This window comes from Chiloscyllium punctatum, chromosome 3 (assembly GCF_047496795.1).
Source record: "Chiloscyllium punctatum isolate Juve2018m chromosome 3, sChiPun1.3, whole genome shotgun sequence".
NCBI lineage: Eukaryota > Metazoa > Chordata > Chondrichthyes > Orectolobiformes > Hemiscylliidae > Chiloscyllium > Chiloscyllium punctatum.
Genome location: NC_092741.1, coordinates 15,091,643 through 15,104,496, shown reverse-complemented (window position 1 = coordinate 15,104,496; position 12,854 = coordinate 15,091,643). Strand labels below are relative to the sequence as shown.

At 44.3% G+C, this 12,854-nt stretch overlaps 1 protein-coding gene across 1 annotated transcript in view; it reads right to left on the bottom strand.

Annotated features, from left to right (window-relative positions):
* The window catches only part of LOC140453953 (dynein axonemal heavy chain 8-like), a 1,210,036-nt gene that overhangs the window by 621,376 nt on the left and 575,806 nt on the right, over positions 1–12,854 (bottom strand). Inside the window, exon 31 of the mRNA XM_072548830.1 lies at positions 2,601–2,836. Coding sequence (XP_072404931.1) covers positions 2,601–2,836 — 236 coding nt within the window. The remainder of the gene's footprint in view (positions 1–2,600; positions 2,837–12,854) is intronic.

The window sequence follows — 12,854 nt, the reverse complement described above, 5'->3', positions numbered from 1 at the left end:
TTCATATACACCACATCAACCATTTTACCCTCATCCACCTGTTTGGTCACCTTCTCAAAGAACTCAATAAGGTTTGTGAGGCATGACCCACCCTTCTAGGAGAAAGTGAGGACTGCAGATGCTGGAGATCAGAGCTGAAAAACGTGTTGCTGGAAAAGCACAACAGGTCAGGCAGCATCCAAGGAGCAGGAGAATCGATGTTTCGGGCATAAGCCCTTCTTCAGGAAGGTGTGCCAAGCAGACTAAGATAAAAGGTAGGGAGGAGGGACTTGGGGGAGGGGCGTTGGGAATGCGATAGGTGGAAGGAGATTAAGGTGATAGGCCGGAGCAGGGGTGGGGGCAAAGAGGTCGGGAAGAAGATTGCAGGTCAAGAAGGCGGTGCTGAGTCTGAGGGTTGGGACTGAGATAAGATGGGGGGAAGGGAAATAAGGAAGCTGGAGAAATCTGCATTCATCCCTTGTGGTTGGAGGTTCCTAGGCGGAAGATGAGGCGCTCTTCCTCCAGGTGTCAAGTTGCCATGGTCTGGCGATGGAGGAGGCCAAGGACCTGCATGTCCTTGGTGGAGTGGGAGGGGGAGTTAAAGTGTTTCGCCACGGGGTGGTTGGGTTGGTTGGTGCGAGTGTCCCAGAGGTGTTCTCTGAAACCTTCTGCAAGTAGGTGGCCTGTCTCCCCAATGTAGAGGAGGCCACATTGGGTGCAGCGGATGCAGTAATTGATGTGCAGAGGTGCAGGTGAATTTGTGACAGATATTGAAGGATCCCTTGGGGCCTTGGAGAGAAGTGAGGGGGGAGGTGTGGGCGCAAGTTTTGCATTTCTTGTGGTTGCAGGGGAAAGTGCCGGGAGTGGAGGTTGGGTTGGTGGGGGGGGGTGGACCTGACGAGGGAGTCGCAGAGGGAGTGGTCTTTCCGGAATGCTGATAGGGGCAGGGAGGGAAATATATCCTTGGTGGTGGGGTCTGTTTGAAGGTGGCGGAAATGACGAAGGATGATCCGATGTATCTGGAGGTTGGTGGGGTGGTAGGTGAGGACTAGTGGGGTTCTGTCTTGGTGGCGATTGGAGGGGCAGGGTTCAAGGGCGGTGGAGCGGGAAGTGGAGGAGATGTGGTGGAGAGTATTGTCGACCACGTCTGAGGGGAAATTGCAGTCTTTGAAGAAGGAGGCCACCTGGGTTGTTCGGTATTGGAATTGGTCCTCCTGGGAGCAGATGCGGCGAAGGCGAAGGAATTGGGAATATGGGATGGCGTTTTTACAGGGTGCAAGGTGGGAGGAGGTGTAATCTAGGTCGCTGTGGGAGTCGGTCAGTTTATAGTAAATGTCCGTGTTGAGTCAGTCACCCAAGATAGAAATGGCGAGGTCTATGAAGGAGAGGGAGGAGTCTGAGACGGTCCAGGTAAATTTGAGGTCGGGGTGGAAGGTGTTAGTGAAGTGGATGAACTGTTCAACCTCCTCGTGGGAGCACGAGGTAGCGCCAATACAGTCATCAATGTGGCGGAAGAAAAGGTGGGGGGTGGTGGCAGTGCAGCTGAGAAAGATGGACTGTTCCACATATCCAATGACGAGGCAGGCATAGCTGGGGCCCATGCTGGTGCCCATGGCTACTACTTTGGTTTGGAGGAAGTGGGAGGATTGGAAAGAGAAGTCGTTCAGAGAAGTTGTTCAGAGTGAGAACCAGTTCAGTCAGTCGAAGGAGATTGTCAGTAGAAAGGTACTGGTTAGGTCGGTGGGAAAGGAAGAAGTGGAAGGCTTTGAGGCCTTTGTGATGGGAGATGGACGTGTATAGGGACTGGATGTCCATGGTGAAGATAAGGCGTTGGGGGCTGGGGAAGCAAAAATCATGGAGGAGGTGGAGGGCGTGCGTGACCCACCCTTCACAAACCATGTTGACTATCCCTAATTAACTTACTCCTTTCTTGATGATTATAAATCCTATCTCTTATAACCCTTCCCAATATTTTACCCACAACTGAAGTAAAGCTGACAGGTTTAGTGAGAGTAAGGTGCATGACATAAGTCTGGATACCCAATAGGAAAATGAAAATACTACAAACTGATATCTTAAAAACTAAAATGTAAAAATACCTTAATCAGGTACATGGATTATGGAACTAGGCAGTGAAGGGTTAAAATTTAGACTATCTGAATAGCATGGCAAACAAGTCTTTTTGTATAACGACAACAGTTCACCTCTTCAAAGAAAGTCTCAACCACTGGTTTAAGGTAAGAGAGTAAGTGGAATTTGCGTGTGCTGTTGTCCCAATTCAGAATGCACTTGCCAATCAATCAGCACCCAATTCTCATGCAGTGTAAAGAGATGTGGTATTCTTACACATATTTCCTGATGAGTACATGATTAAAAATTTTCAATCGCTTGTCTCTTATTCAGTTCAAGTTCTATGCTATTTTATGTGAATGTTGGAAAACGTTATTTCAAATCAATGTATACAATGAAAGATACTACTAATAAAGCAGAAAAGATAAAGCAAATTAAGGAGTATCATTAAATGAGGTCTAGTTTTGTTTCTAAAATCCTGAAAACAATATGAAAAAGAACAAGTTCCAAAATATAAAACATAAACACTGTAACTTAAAAAGGACACACACCTCAATTGGTCCCAAAGTCATATCCATCTGTATCTCATTTCTTCGTATTTCTGCTAAAGATTCCATTGCAAACCTAACATCATCTAAATCCTGAATAGGTCGTGCCAAATTTTTAATTTGTTCACTGACAAATATTGATATCGCAGACATTTTTGCTTTGTATTGTTCATTCAAGTAACGACAAAGTAACATTATCCAACTTTTGACTTCCACCAAAAGGGCCATTCTCATGGGTTCTAAGGAAAGCAGAATAGATCCAATTAAAACAAATTCAATTCCCATGCTGTTTATTTAGTACACAAAACATCAAATATTGTCCAAAAATTATATTGATAATGCTCCCATCAGTTGTACCTGAATTACATCTCTGGTGATCTTCACAATGATCTGCCAGAATATGCAGTATTGAAAACATCACTAAGATAATGAAAGCTCTTTTAATCATGTTTAGAAGGCAGAGACAAAACATAGGAGTAGGCCATTCAGCCTGTCGAGTTTTCTCCATCATTCATTGAGATCATGGCTGACCTAATAGTCCTCAACTTTACTGTTCTGCCTTTTCCCCAGAAGCTTTGCTCCCCTTACTGATAAAAAATGTCTTCCTCAGCCTTGAATACACTTATGACGCTCTCAGGTAAAGAATTCTACAGATTCACAACCATCTGAGGGAAGATATTCCTCATCATTCTGTTTTTAAAAGTGTAAGTTCTTATTTTGCAATTGTTTTAGTCACTAATGGGATGCAGGCATGTCTGGCTTGGCCAGCCATCTCTAGTTGTCCTTGAGAAGGTGCTGGTGAGCTGGCTTCTTATACCACTACATGGCATATGATGTAGGTAGACCCAAAATGCCTGGAAGCAGGGAGTTCCCAAATTTTGACCCAATGACACTGTATATTTGAAAGTCAGGACAGTGAGTGGATTGGAAGGGAACCTGAAGTCCCAATGTATCGGCTGCCCTTGTCCTTCTAGGTTGAGGAGGTTGTGGGTTTGGAAGATGAATCGTTGGTGAATTTTTGCAGTGCATCTTGTAGATAGCTCATTTTACTGCTACTGAGCGTCAGTTATGGAGTGACTGAATGTTTGTGCATGTGATGGTCATTAAATAGGCTGCTTTGTCTGAGACAGTGTCAAATATTTTGAGTACTGTTGGAGCTCCACATCCAGAAAAGTGATGAGTCTTAGATTACACTGCAGACTTCTACCTTGTAGATGGTGGACAGACTTTGTAAATTTACTCATTGTAGGTTTCTTAGCATCTGACCTGATCTTATAACCACTGTCATTCAGGTTCTGGTTAATGGTAATGCTCAAGATGTTGATAGTGGGGAGTTCAGTGATGGCAATACTGTTGAATGTGAAGGGGTTATGGTTAGATTGTTCTTATTGAAGTTGATTATTGCCTAGTATTAGTTTGGTGCCAATGTTACTTACCACTTATGATGTGGAGGAGCTGGTATTGGACTGGGGTGGACAAAGTTAAAAATCATACAACACCATGTTATAGTCCGACAAGTCTACTTGGAAGCACTTGCTTTTGGAGCGCTGCTCCTTCATCAGGTAGTTGATGATGCAGCACTCCAAAAGTTAGTGCTTCCAAATAAACCTGTTAGACTATAACCTGGTGTTGTGTGATGTTTAACTACTTATCACTTGTCAGCTCACGCTCGGATATTATCCAGGTCTTCCGGCACTTGAACTTTGAGCTTAGATGTAATGCATTGTTTGTGGGATTGATTCGTTCTATCTATCACTAGTGGGCTTTTACTATTTGACACACAATTAATCCTGTTTTACAACTTCTCCAGGTTGACAACTCATTTCTTTTAGGAAAACCGCTGTTCTTGACATACCTCCTGGACTCTCTATTGGACCAGAACTGATTCCCTAGTATGATTCTAATAGCAGACTGTGGGATATGCTGGGCCATAAGATTACATAGTGTGTTGGAGTATGATTCTGTTGCTGCTGATGGTCCCATGGATGCCCACACTTGAGTTGCTAGATCTGTTCAAAATCTATTCTATTTTGCACAGTGGTAGTGCCACACAATGTGATGAAGGGGATTCTTAATGTGAAAGCAGGACTTTACCTTCACAAGATAAAAACGAGGATTGCAGATGCTGGAAACCAGAGTCTAGATTAGAGTGGTGCTGGAAAAGCACAGCAGTTCAGGCAGCATCCGAGGAGCAGTAAAATCAACATTTTGGGCAAAAGTTCTTCATGTCGATCTTTACCTCCACAAGCACTGTGTGGTGGGCACTCTTACCAATACTGTCATGGCCAGATATATCTGTGGCAAGCAGTTTGATGAAGCTGAGATCAAGTATGACTCTTCTCTTTTTTTGGTTACCTCACCACCCGCCACAGACCTAGTCTAGCAGCAAAGTCCTTTAGGACCCGACCATCAAAAAATTAACCAAGAATACATTATCTATGCCCTTGGACAGTAAAATGTAGAAACCACTAAAGTAATCGAGCCAGTTTTGTTATTTTCTTATATTTAATCCTTAACTATGTTTGTTTGTCTGTCTGTCTGTCTTTTGTGTAAATGGGGCTGAAAACAAAGGTTTTGGAGTTTATATAATAGACAATTAGATTTCTTTGTTGTTTAATATTTGCTGTGCTGAAGTTACTGTATTGTTAATAAATTGCTATGTATTTTGTTAAAGGTACAAACTGGTGATTGGAATTGATTATGATAGAGTCTGGGATTGGTTTTATAAAATTCTGGTTAGGAACCAATCTTGTAAATACAGAGATAGAAAGCCTATCTGTCTGTATGTAGCATTTTGTAGTATCGTTAAAACAAAGACTGTACCATTGTGTCCTTGTGTTTTGGTAACAAAAATTCAAAGTTAAATTTAGATTTTTCCAGCCAGACACTCTAGAACAGAGCTGAGGAGGAATTTCTTCACTCAGAGCATGGTCTCAGGTATGGCCGCGCTTGGAGTATTGTGTACAGTTCTGGTCACCACATTATGTGAAGGATGTGGAAGCTTTGGAAAGGGTTTAGAGGAGATTTACTAGGATGTTGACTGGTATGGAGGGAAGGTCTTATGAGGAAAGGCTGAGGGACTTAAGGCTGCTTTCGTTGGAGAGAAGAAGGTTGAGAGGTGACTTAATTGAGACATATAAGATAAACAGAGGGTTAGATAGGGTGCACAGTGAGAGCCTTTTTCCTCGGATGGTGATGGCTAGCACAGCAGAACTTAGCTTTAAATTGAGGGGTGATAGATATAGGACAAATGTCAGAGGTAGTTTTTTTACTCAGATAGTAGTAGGGGCATGGAATGCCCTGCTTGCAACAACAGTAGCCTTGCCAACTTTAAGGGCATTTAAATGATCATTGGGTAAACATATGGATGAAAATAGAATAGTGTAGGATAGAAGGGCTTCAGATTGTTCCACAGGTCGGCACAACATCAAGGGCCCAACGGTTAATACTGTGCTGTAATGTTCTATGTTCTATATGGTGAATTTGTGGAATGCATTGCCACAGAAGGCGAAGGAGGCCAAGTCATTGAGTGCACTCAAGACAGAGTGAGATAGGTTCTTGACTAGTTAGGGGATCAAGGGTTATGGGGAGAAGGCAGGAGAATGGTGTTGAGAAACATGACTCAATGAGCCGAATGATCTTATTCTGCCCCTATATCTTACGGTCCTGATTTGTCAAGAATTGACATCAATTAGGCAATCCCCCACCAATCAGTGCCACAAGATTATAATCAAAGTGGATGGCTTTTTGCAATTGAGAAGTTGAGGGCTAAAAGACACCGGCATGGAAAAGGAATTGAGGCCTGCAGCAGAATCTGCTTATAGAATGGCGGGGCCATTCTATAGGAATCAGGTGAATGGCTTTCTGCTGCTTCTATTTATTATGTTGTTTTGTTCGATCTGGTTTTATAGCTGCTGTGACTAGATTCAATGTAACCTCCAATATGAATTTAACTTCTTCCTTTAGTTGAGTTAATCTTTCTCGATTTAGTCTGTGATGGTGCTGTTTCATGGGTTGAAAGTCATGCATTTCCCAATTAACTGCACAGATGACTGAAGAAATGTTTCCTGGCCCAATTCCTCAAATTAATTTATGATTCTGTAATAGCCTTCATAAAATAAACCATGATGCTATTTAACCTGTTAAGCACTTTCATGCTTTCCAACATCATTTTTGGAGAAGCAGCTTTTGCATTTTCCATTTCCGATTCATTCTGCAATTATTCCCAGACAGGGGAACCTTGATTATCAGAAAATCAGATTATCCGAAGGAGATCTTGAGGTCCCGACAGAAACATTACATACATCAAAGATGGGTGATCTTAAGGCGTGGATCGGTACTTGGGACTACGATGTTGTGACCATCACGGAAACGTGGATAGAAGAGGGACAGGAATGGTTGTTGGAGGTTCCTGGTTACAGATGTTTCAGTAAGATTTGGGGGGGGTGGGTGGTAAAAAAGGAGGGGAGGTGGCATTGCTAATTAGAAATGGTATAACAGCTGCAGAAAGGCAGTTCGAGGGGGATCTGCCTTTGGAGGTAGTAAGGGCTGAAGTCAGAAATAGGAAAGGAGCAGTCACCTTGTTGGGTGTTTACTATAGGCCCCCCAATTGCAGCAGAGATGTGGAGAAATAGATTGGGAAACAGATTTTGGAAAGGTGCAGAAGCCACAGGGTAGTAGTCATGGGCGATTTCAAATTCCCAAATATTGATTGGAAGCTCTTTAGATCAAGTAGATTGGATGGGGCGGTGTTTGTGCAGTGTGTCCAGGAAGCTTTTCTAACTCAGTATGTAGATTGTCCGACCAGAGGGGAGGCCATATTGGATTTGTTACTTGGTAACGAACCGGGACAAGTGATGGGCTTGTCAGTGGGCGAGCATTTTGGTGATGGTGACCACAATTCTGTAACTTTCACCTTGTTTATGGAGAGAGATAGGTGCGTGCAACAGGGCAGGTTTTACAATTGGGGAAAGGGTAAATACGGTGCTGCTAGACAGGGTCTCAGGAGCCATAAATTGGGAGCATAGGCTGTCAGGGAAGGATGTCATTGAAATGTTGAACTTTTTCAAGGAACAGATATGACGTGTCCTTGATATGTATGTACCTGTCAGGCAGGAAAGAGATGGTCGTGTGAGGAAACCTTGGTTGATGAGGGAGGTTGAATGTCTTGTAAGGAGGAAGAAGGAGGCTTACATAAGGTTGAGGAAACAAGGTTCAGACAGAGCGTTGGAGGGATACAGGATAGCCAGGAGGGAGCTGAAGAAAGGGGTTAGGAGAGCTAAGAGAAGGCATGAAAAATCTTTGGCGGGTAGGATCAAGGATAACCCCAAGGCCTTTTATGCGTATGTGAGAAACATGAGAATGACGAGAACGAGGGTAGGTCCGATCAAGGACAGTAGTGGGAGACTGTGTATTAGGTTGGAAGAAATAGGAGAGGTCTTGAATGAGTACTTTTCTTCAGTATTTACAAATGAGAGGGACCGTATTGTTGAAGAGGAGAGTATGAAACGGACTGGTAAGCTAGAGGAGATACTTGTTAGGAAGGAAGATGTGTTGGGCATTTTGAAAAACTTGAGGATAGACAAGTCCCCCGGGCCTGATGGGATATATCCTAGGATTATGTGGGAAGTAAGAGAGGAAATTGCAGAACCATTGGCAATGATCTTTTCGTCTTCACTGTCAACGGGAGTGGTGCCAGGGGAATGGAGAGTGGCGAATGTTGTGCCCCTGTTCATGAAAGGGAATTAAAGGGAATTAAAGGCCTGTTAGTCTTACTTCGGTGGTAGGCAAAGTAATGGAAAGGGTACTGAGGGATAGGATTTATGAGTATCTGGAAAGACACTGCTTGATTAGGGACAGCCAGCACGGAGTTGTGAGGGGTAGGTCTTGCCTTACAAGTCTTATTGAATTCTTTGAGGAGGTGACCAAGCATGTGGATGAGGGTAGAGCAGTGGATGTAGTGTACATGGATTTTAGTAAGGCATTTGATAAGGTTCCCCATGGTAGGCTTATGCAGAATGTCAGGGGGCATGGGATAGTGGGAAATTTGGCCAGTTGGATAGAGAACTGGCTAACCGGTCGAAGTCAGAGAGTGGTAGTAGATGGTAAATATTCAGCTTGGAGCCCAGTTATAAGTGGAGTTCCGCAGGGATCAGTTCTGGGTCTTCTGCTGTTTGTAATTTTTATTAATGACTTGGAAGAGGGAGTCGAAGGGTGGATCAGAAGATTGGTGGAGTTGTGGATAGTGAGGAGGGCTGTTGCTGGCTGCAAAGGGACTTAGATATGATGCAGAGCTGGGCTGAGGAGTGACAGATGGAGTTCAACCCTGTCAAATGTGAGGTTGTCCATTTTGGAAGGACAAATAAGCGTGCGGAATACAGGGTTAATGGTAGGGTTCTTAGTAAGATGGAGGAGCAGAGGGATCTTGGGGTCTATGTTCATAGATCGTTGAAAGTTGCCACTCAGGTGGATAGAGCTTGTAAGAAGGCCTATGGTGTATTAGCGTTCATTAACAGAGAGATTGAATTCAAGAGTCGTGAGGTGATGTTGCAGCCGTATAGGACCTTGGTAAGGCCAAATTTGGAATACTGTGTGCAGTTCTGGTCGCCTCATTTTAGGAAAGATGTAGAAGCTTTGGGGAGGGTGCAGAGGAGATTTACCAGGATGTTGCCTAGAATGGAGAATAGGTCATACGAGGATAGGTTGACAGTGCTAGGCCTTTTCTCATTGGAATGGAGAAGGATGAGCGGTGACTTGATAGAGGTTTATAAGATGACCAGGGGAATGGATAGAGTAGACAGTCAGAGACTTTTTCCCCGGGTACAATAGAATGTTACAAGGGGACATAAATTTAAGGTGAAGGGTGGAAGGTATGGGGGGATGTCAGGAGTAGGTTCTTTACCCAGAGAGTGGTGGGGGCATGGAATGCACTGCCTGTGGGGTGGCAGAGTCAGAATCATTGGCGACCTTTAAGCGGCAATTGGATAGGTGCGTGGATAGGTGCTTAAGGTAGGACAAATGTTCGGCACAACATCGTTGGCCAAAGGGCCTGTTCTGTGCTGTATTGTTCTATGTTCTATGTAAAGATATGTGTCCAACACTGATGGCATTTTTTATTTACAGTGATTAAAAGTGCTGCCGAGAACAATCCTGGACTGACGGGAGCAAAGGCACTGTCTCTAAATGACTGACCTCTCACTTCATCTCTCTCTCTTCCCATACTTTCTCTGGAGTTCTACACAGGCATGTGCCCTAAACTCCTCTTTCCCAGAAATTGTTTCCGTGTCCAGTCCAGCTGCCCCGGAGATGAGGTGGGATGGGGGCGGACAGGGTCAGAAGGCGGGGGGGGGGAGGGGGGAGGCAGTGTTGGTGTGGGCAGGGTGTGGTGTTGGGGCAGGTGGGGGGTTGGGAGTGGGGCAGACAGGGGCAGTGTTGGGGGTGGACGGGGGGGCAGTGATGGGGATGGGCGAGGGCTAACGTGGGCTGTGATGCTACTTTATCTCCTGAACGGGGAGCAGACTTAATAGAAAACTCCAAACCCCAGAGAAAAGGCATTGAATCGATGAACCGAATAATCAATTATCAAATGCAATAGTGCCCACCCATCTCATTCGTCTGTGCTTGAGTTTCCCCTGTATTTATATCTCACTCTGTCCTTTCACTACCATTAGTATTCTTTTCTCCTAATGATCATCTTGTCATAATATCTTTTTAATATGTTACTGTACTTGCTGATCCCCTCCTATCTGCAGCACTCACTATATGATTGAAATCATCGACTTTCTTTTTGATATGATTTGGTCCAATGAAAATTGCTTTTAATGGTTCCCCAGAAACAGACAGTCACACTAACCTCTTGTCCACAATTTGAATGTTAACCTTATTGTCAAAGTCCTTATTTCATTGTTTGTTGGGCACTCTTCAAATGTGAACTCTTTTTAATAAACAGCTTTCCACCGACTATATCTCAACACTCCAGCCTTGGAGTGAAAATTACTCATTAATTAAAAATAATTTCATTTCATCAATACGTTTTCTTAGGAATATTGCTTAGCATTTATTACTCCATAATATGACTGCTCAAGTCTCAGAGCTTAAAATATGCTCCTTTCTCAAATGACTCCCCAACCCAGTCAGAGTCTGGAAAGTTCTTTCCCCAAGCTCCCTCGGTAATTACTGAGGAACTCTGGTTAACTTCTTCACACCTGGAATTATGGATGTTATAATCTTTCTTTGAAACAAATTAATTGTTAACTTTAAGCACAGTAACAAACTCATATGTTTATTTGAAATTTATGAGAATGCAAACTTGTTGTAAACAATATCAAACTACATATACATAAATCTCACAGTTTCATCACACTCCACAAACATTTTCAGTGATCCAAACTCCATGTTACTCTGGTGGTATTGTGGGGAAGAGAGTAGGTAGAGAATTCCAGATATTCACGACTCAAAAAATTCTGTCATATCTCAGTTTTAAAAGACTATTCCCTTATTCTATAACTATGCCCATTAATTCAAAACCCTACACTAGTCAAAACATTTTCTCAGCATTTACACTTACAAGCTCCATCAGAATCACGATGGTTCAGTAAGATAAGCCTCATCATTCTAAACCCTGATGAAAAATCTTCGAAGAGTTTAGCTGATCAAGATAAGACAACCTCTTCATCTCAGGAATTAGCCTACTGAATCTTGAGATCTGAAGAAATGTCACATCATACTCAACACATTGTTAGAGACCACAATTTCCCTTCCCACGTGGTTAAAGATGCCCTCCAACGCATCTCGTCCACATCCCACACTCCGCCCTCAGACCCCACCCCTCCAACCGTAAGAAGGACAGAATGGCCCTGGTGCTCACCTTCCACCTTACCAACCTTCGCATACACCAAATCATCCGCCGACATTTCTGCAACCTCCAAAAAGACCCCACCACCAGGGATATATTTCCCTCCCCACCCCTTTCCACCTTCCGCAAAGACCGTTCCCTCCGTGACTACCTGGTCAGGTCCATGCCCCCCTACAACCCACCCTCCCATCCTGGCACCTTCCCCTGCCACCGCAGGAACTGTAAAACCTGCGCCCCACACCTCCTCCCTCACCTCTATCTAAGGCCCTAAAGGAGTCTTCCACATCCATCAAAGTTTTACCTACACATCCAATAATATCATTTATTGTATCCGTTTCTCCCGATGTGGTCTCCTCTACATTGGGGAGACTGGGCGCCTCCTAGCAGAGCACTTTAGGGAACATCTCCGGGACACCCGCACCAATCAACCACACCGCCCCGTGGTCCAACATTTCGACTCCCCCTCCCACTCTGCTGAGGACATGGAGGTCCTGGGCCTCCTTCACCGCCGCTCCCTCACCACCAGACGCCTGGAGGAAGAACGCCTCATCTTCCGCCTTGAATACTTCAACCCCAGGGCATCAATGTGGACTTCAACAGTTTCCTCATTTCCTCTTCCCCCACCTCACCCTAGTTTCAAACTTCCAGCTCAGCACTGTCCCCATGACTTGTCCGGACTTGTCCTACTTGCTATCCACCTATCCACTCCACCCTCTCCTCCCTGACCTATCCACCTTCATCCCCTCCCCCACTCACCTCTTGTACTCTGCTACTTGGTCCACCACCCCCCCCCCCCCCCCCCAGCTTATCTCTCCATGCTTCAGGCTCTCTGCCTTTATTCCTGATGAAGGGCTTTGCCCGAAACGTCGATTTCGCTGCTCCTTGGATGCTGCCTGAACTGCTGTGCTCTTCCAGCACCACTAATCCAGAGACATTAGCTCTGTTTCTATCTCCAAATATAATGTCAGACCTGCTGAGTCTGTCCAGCAATTTCTGATTTTGTTCCAAACTTTATTTCAGATTTCCAGTATCCACAGTATTGTGCTATTACCTAGGAAATCCCTTTTGACTTGCTTTCAGTTGAATATGGGGACAAAAGCTGTGCACACTTCTTCAGATGTGATCTCACCAACACCATGTACTATTGTAACAAGATTCCCCTATTTGCCCCTGACAATAAAGTGCAAATTTCCAGTTGCCTTCTTGGTTACTTTACTGTAGCTTATGTTAATAGTTTGTGTTACATGCATAAGAACACGCAGATCCCTTTCTGCTGCACTTTTTTGAGTGTCCCTGCACTGAACTAATAGACTGCCATTTGATTCTTCCTCTCAAAGTGCAATGACCTCAAACATCCCTCCATTAAACTCTGTCTGACAAGTTTTTGCCTACTCCCTCAAACA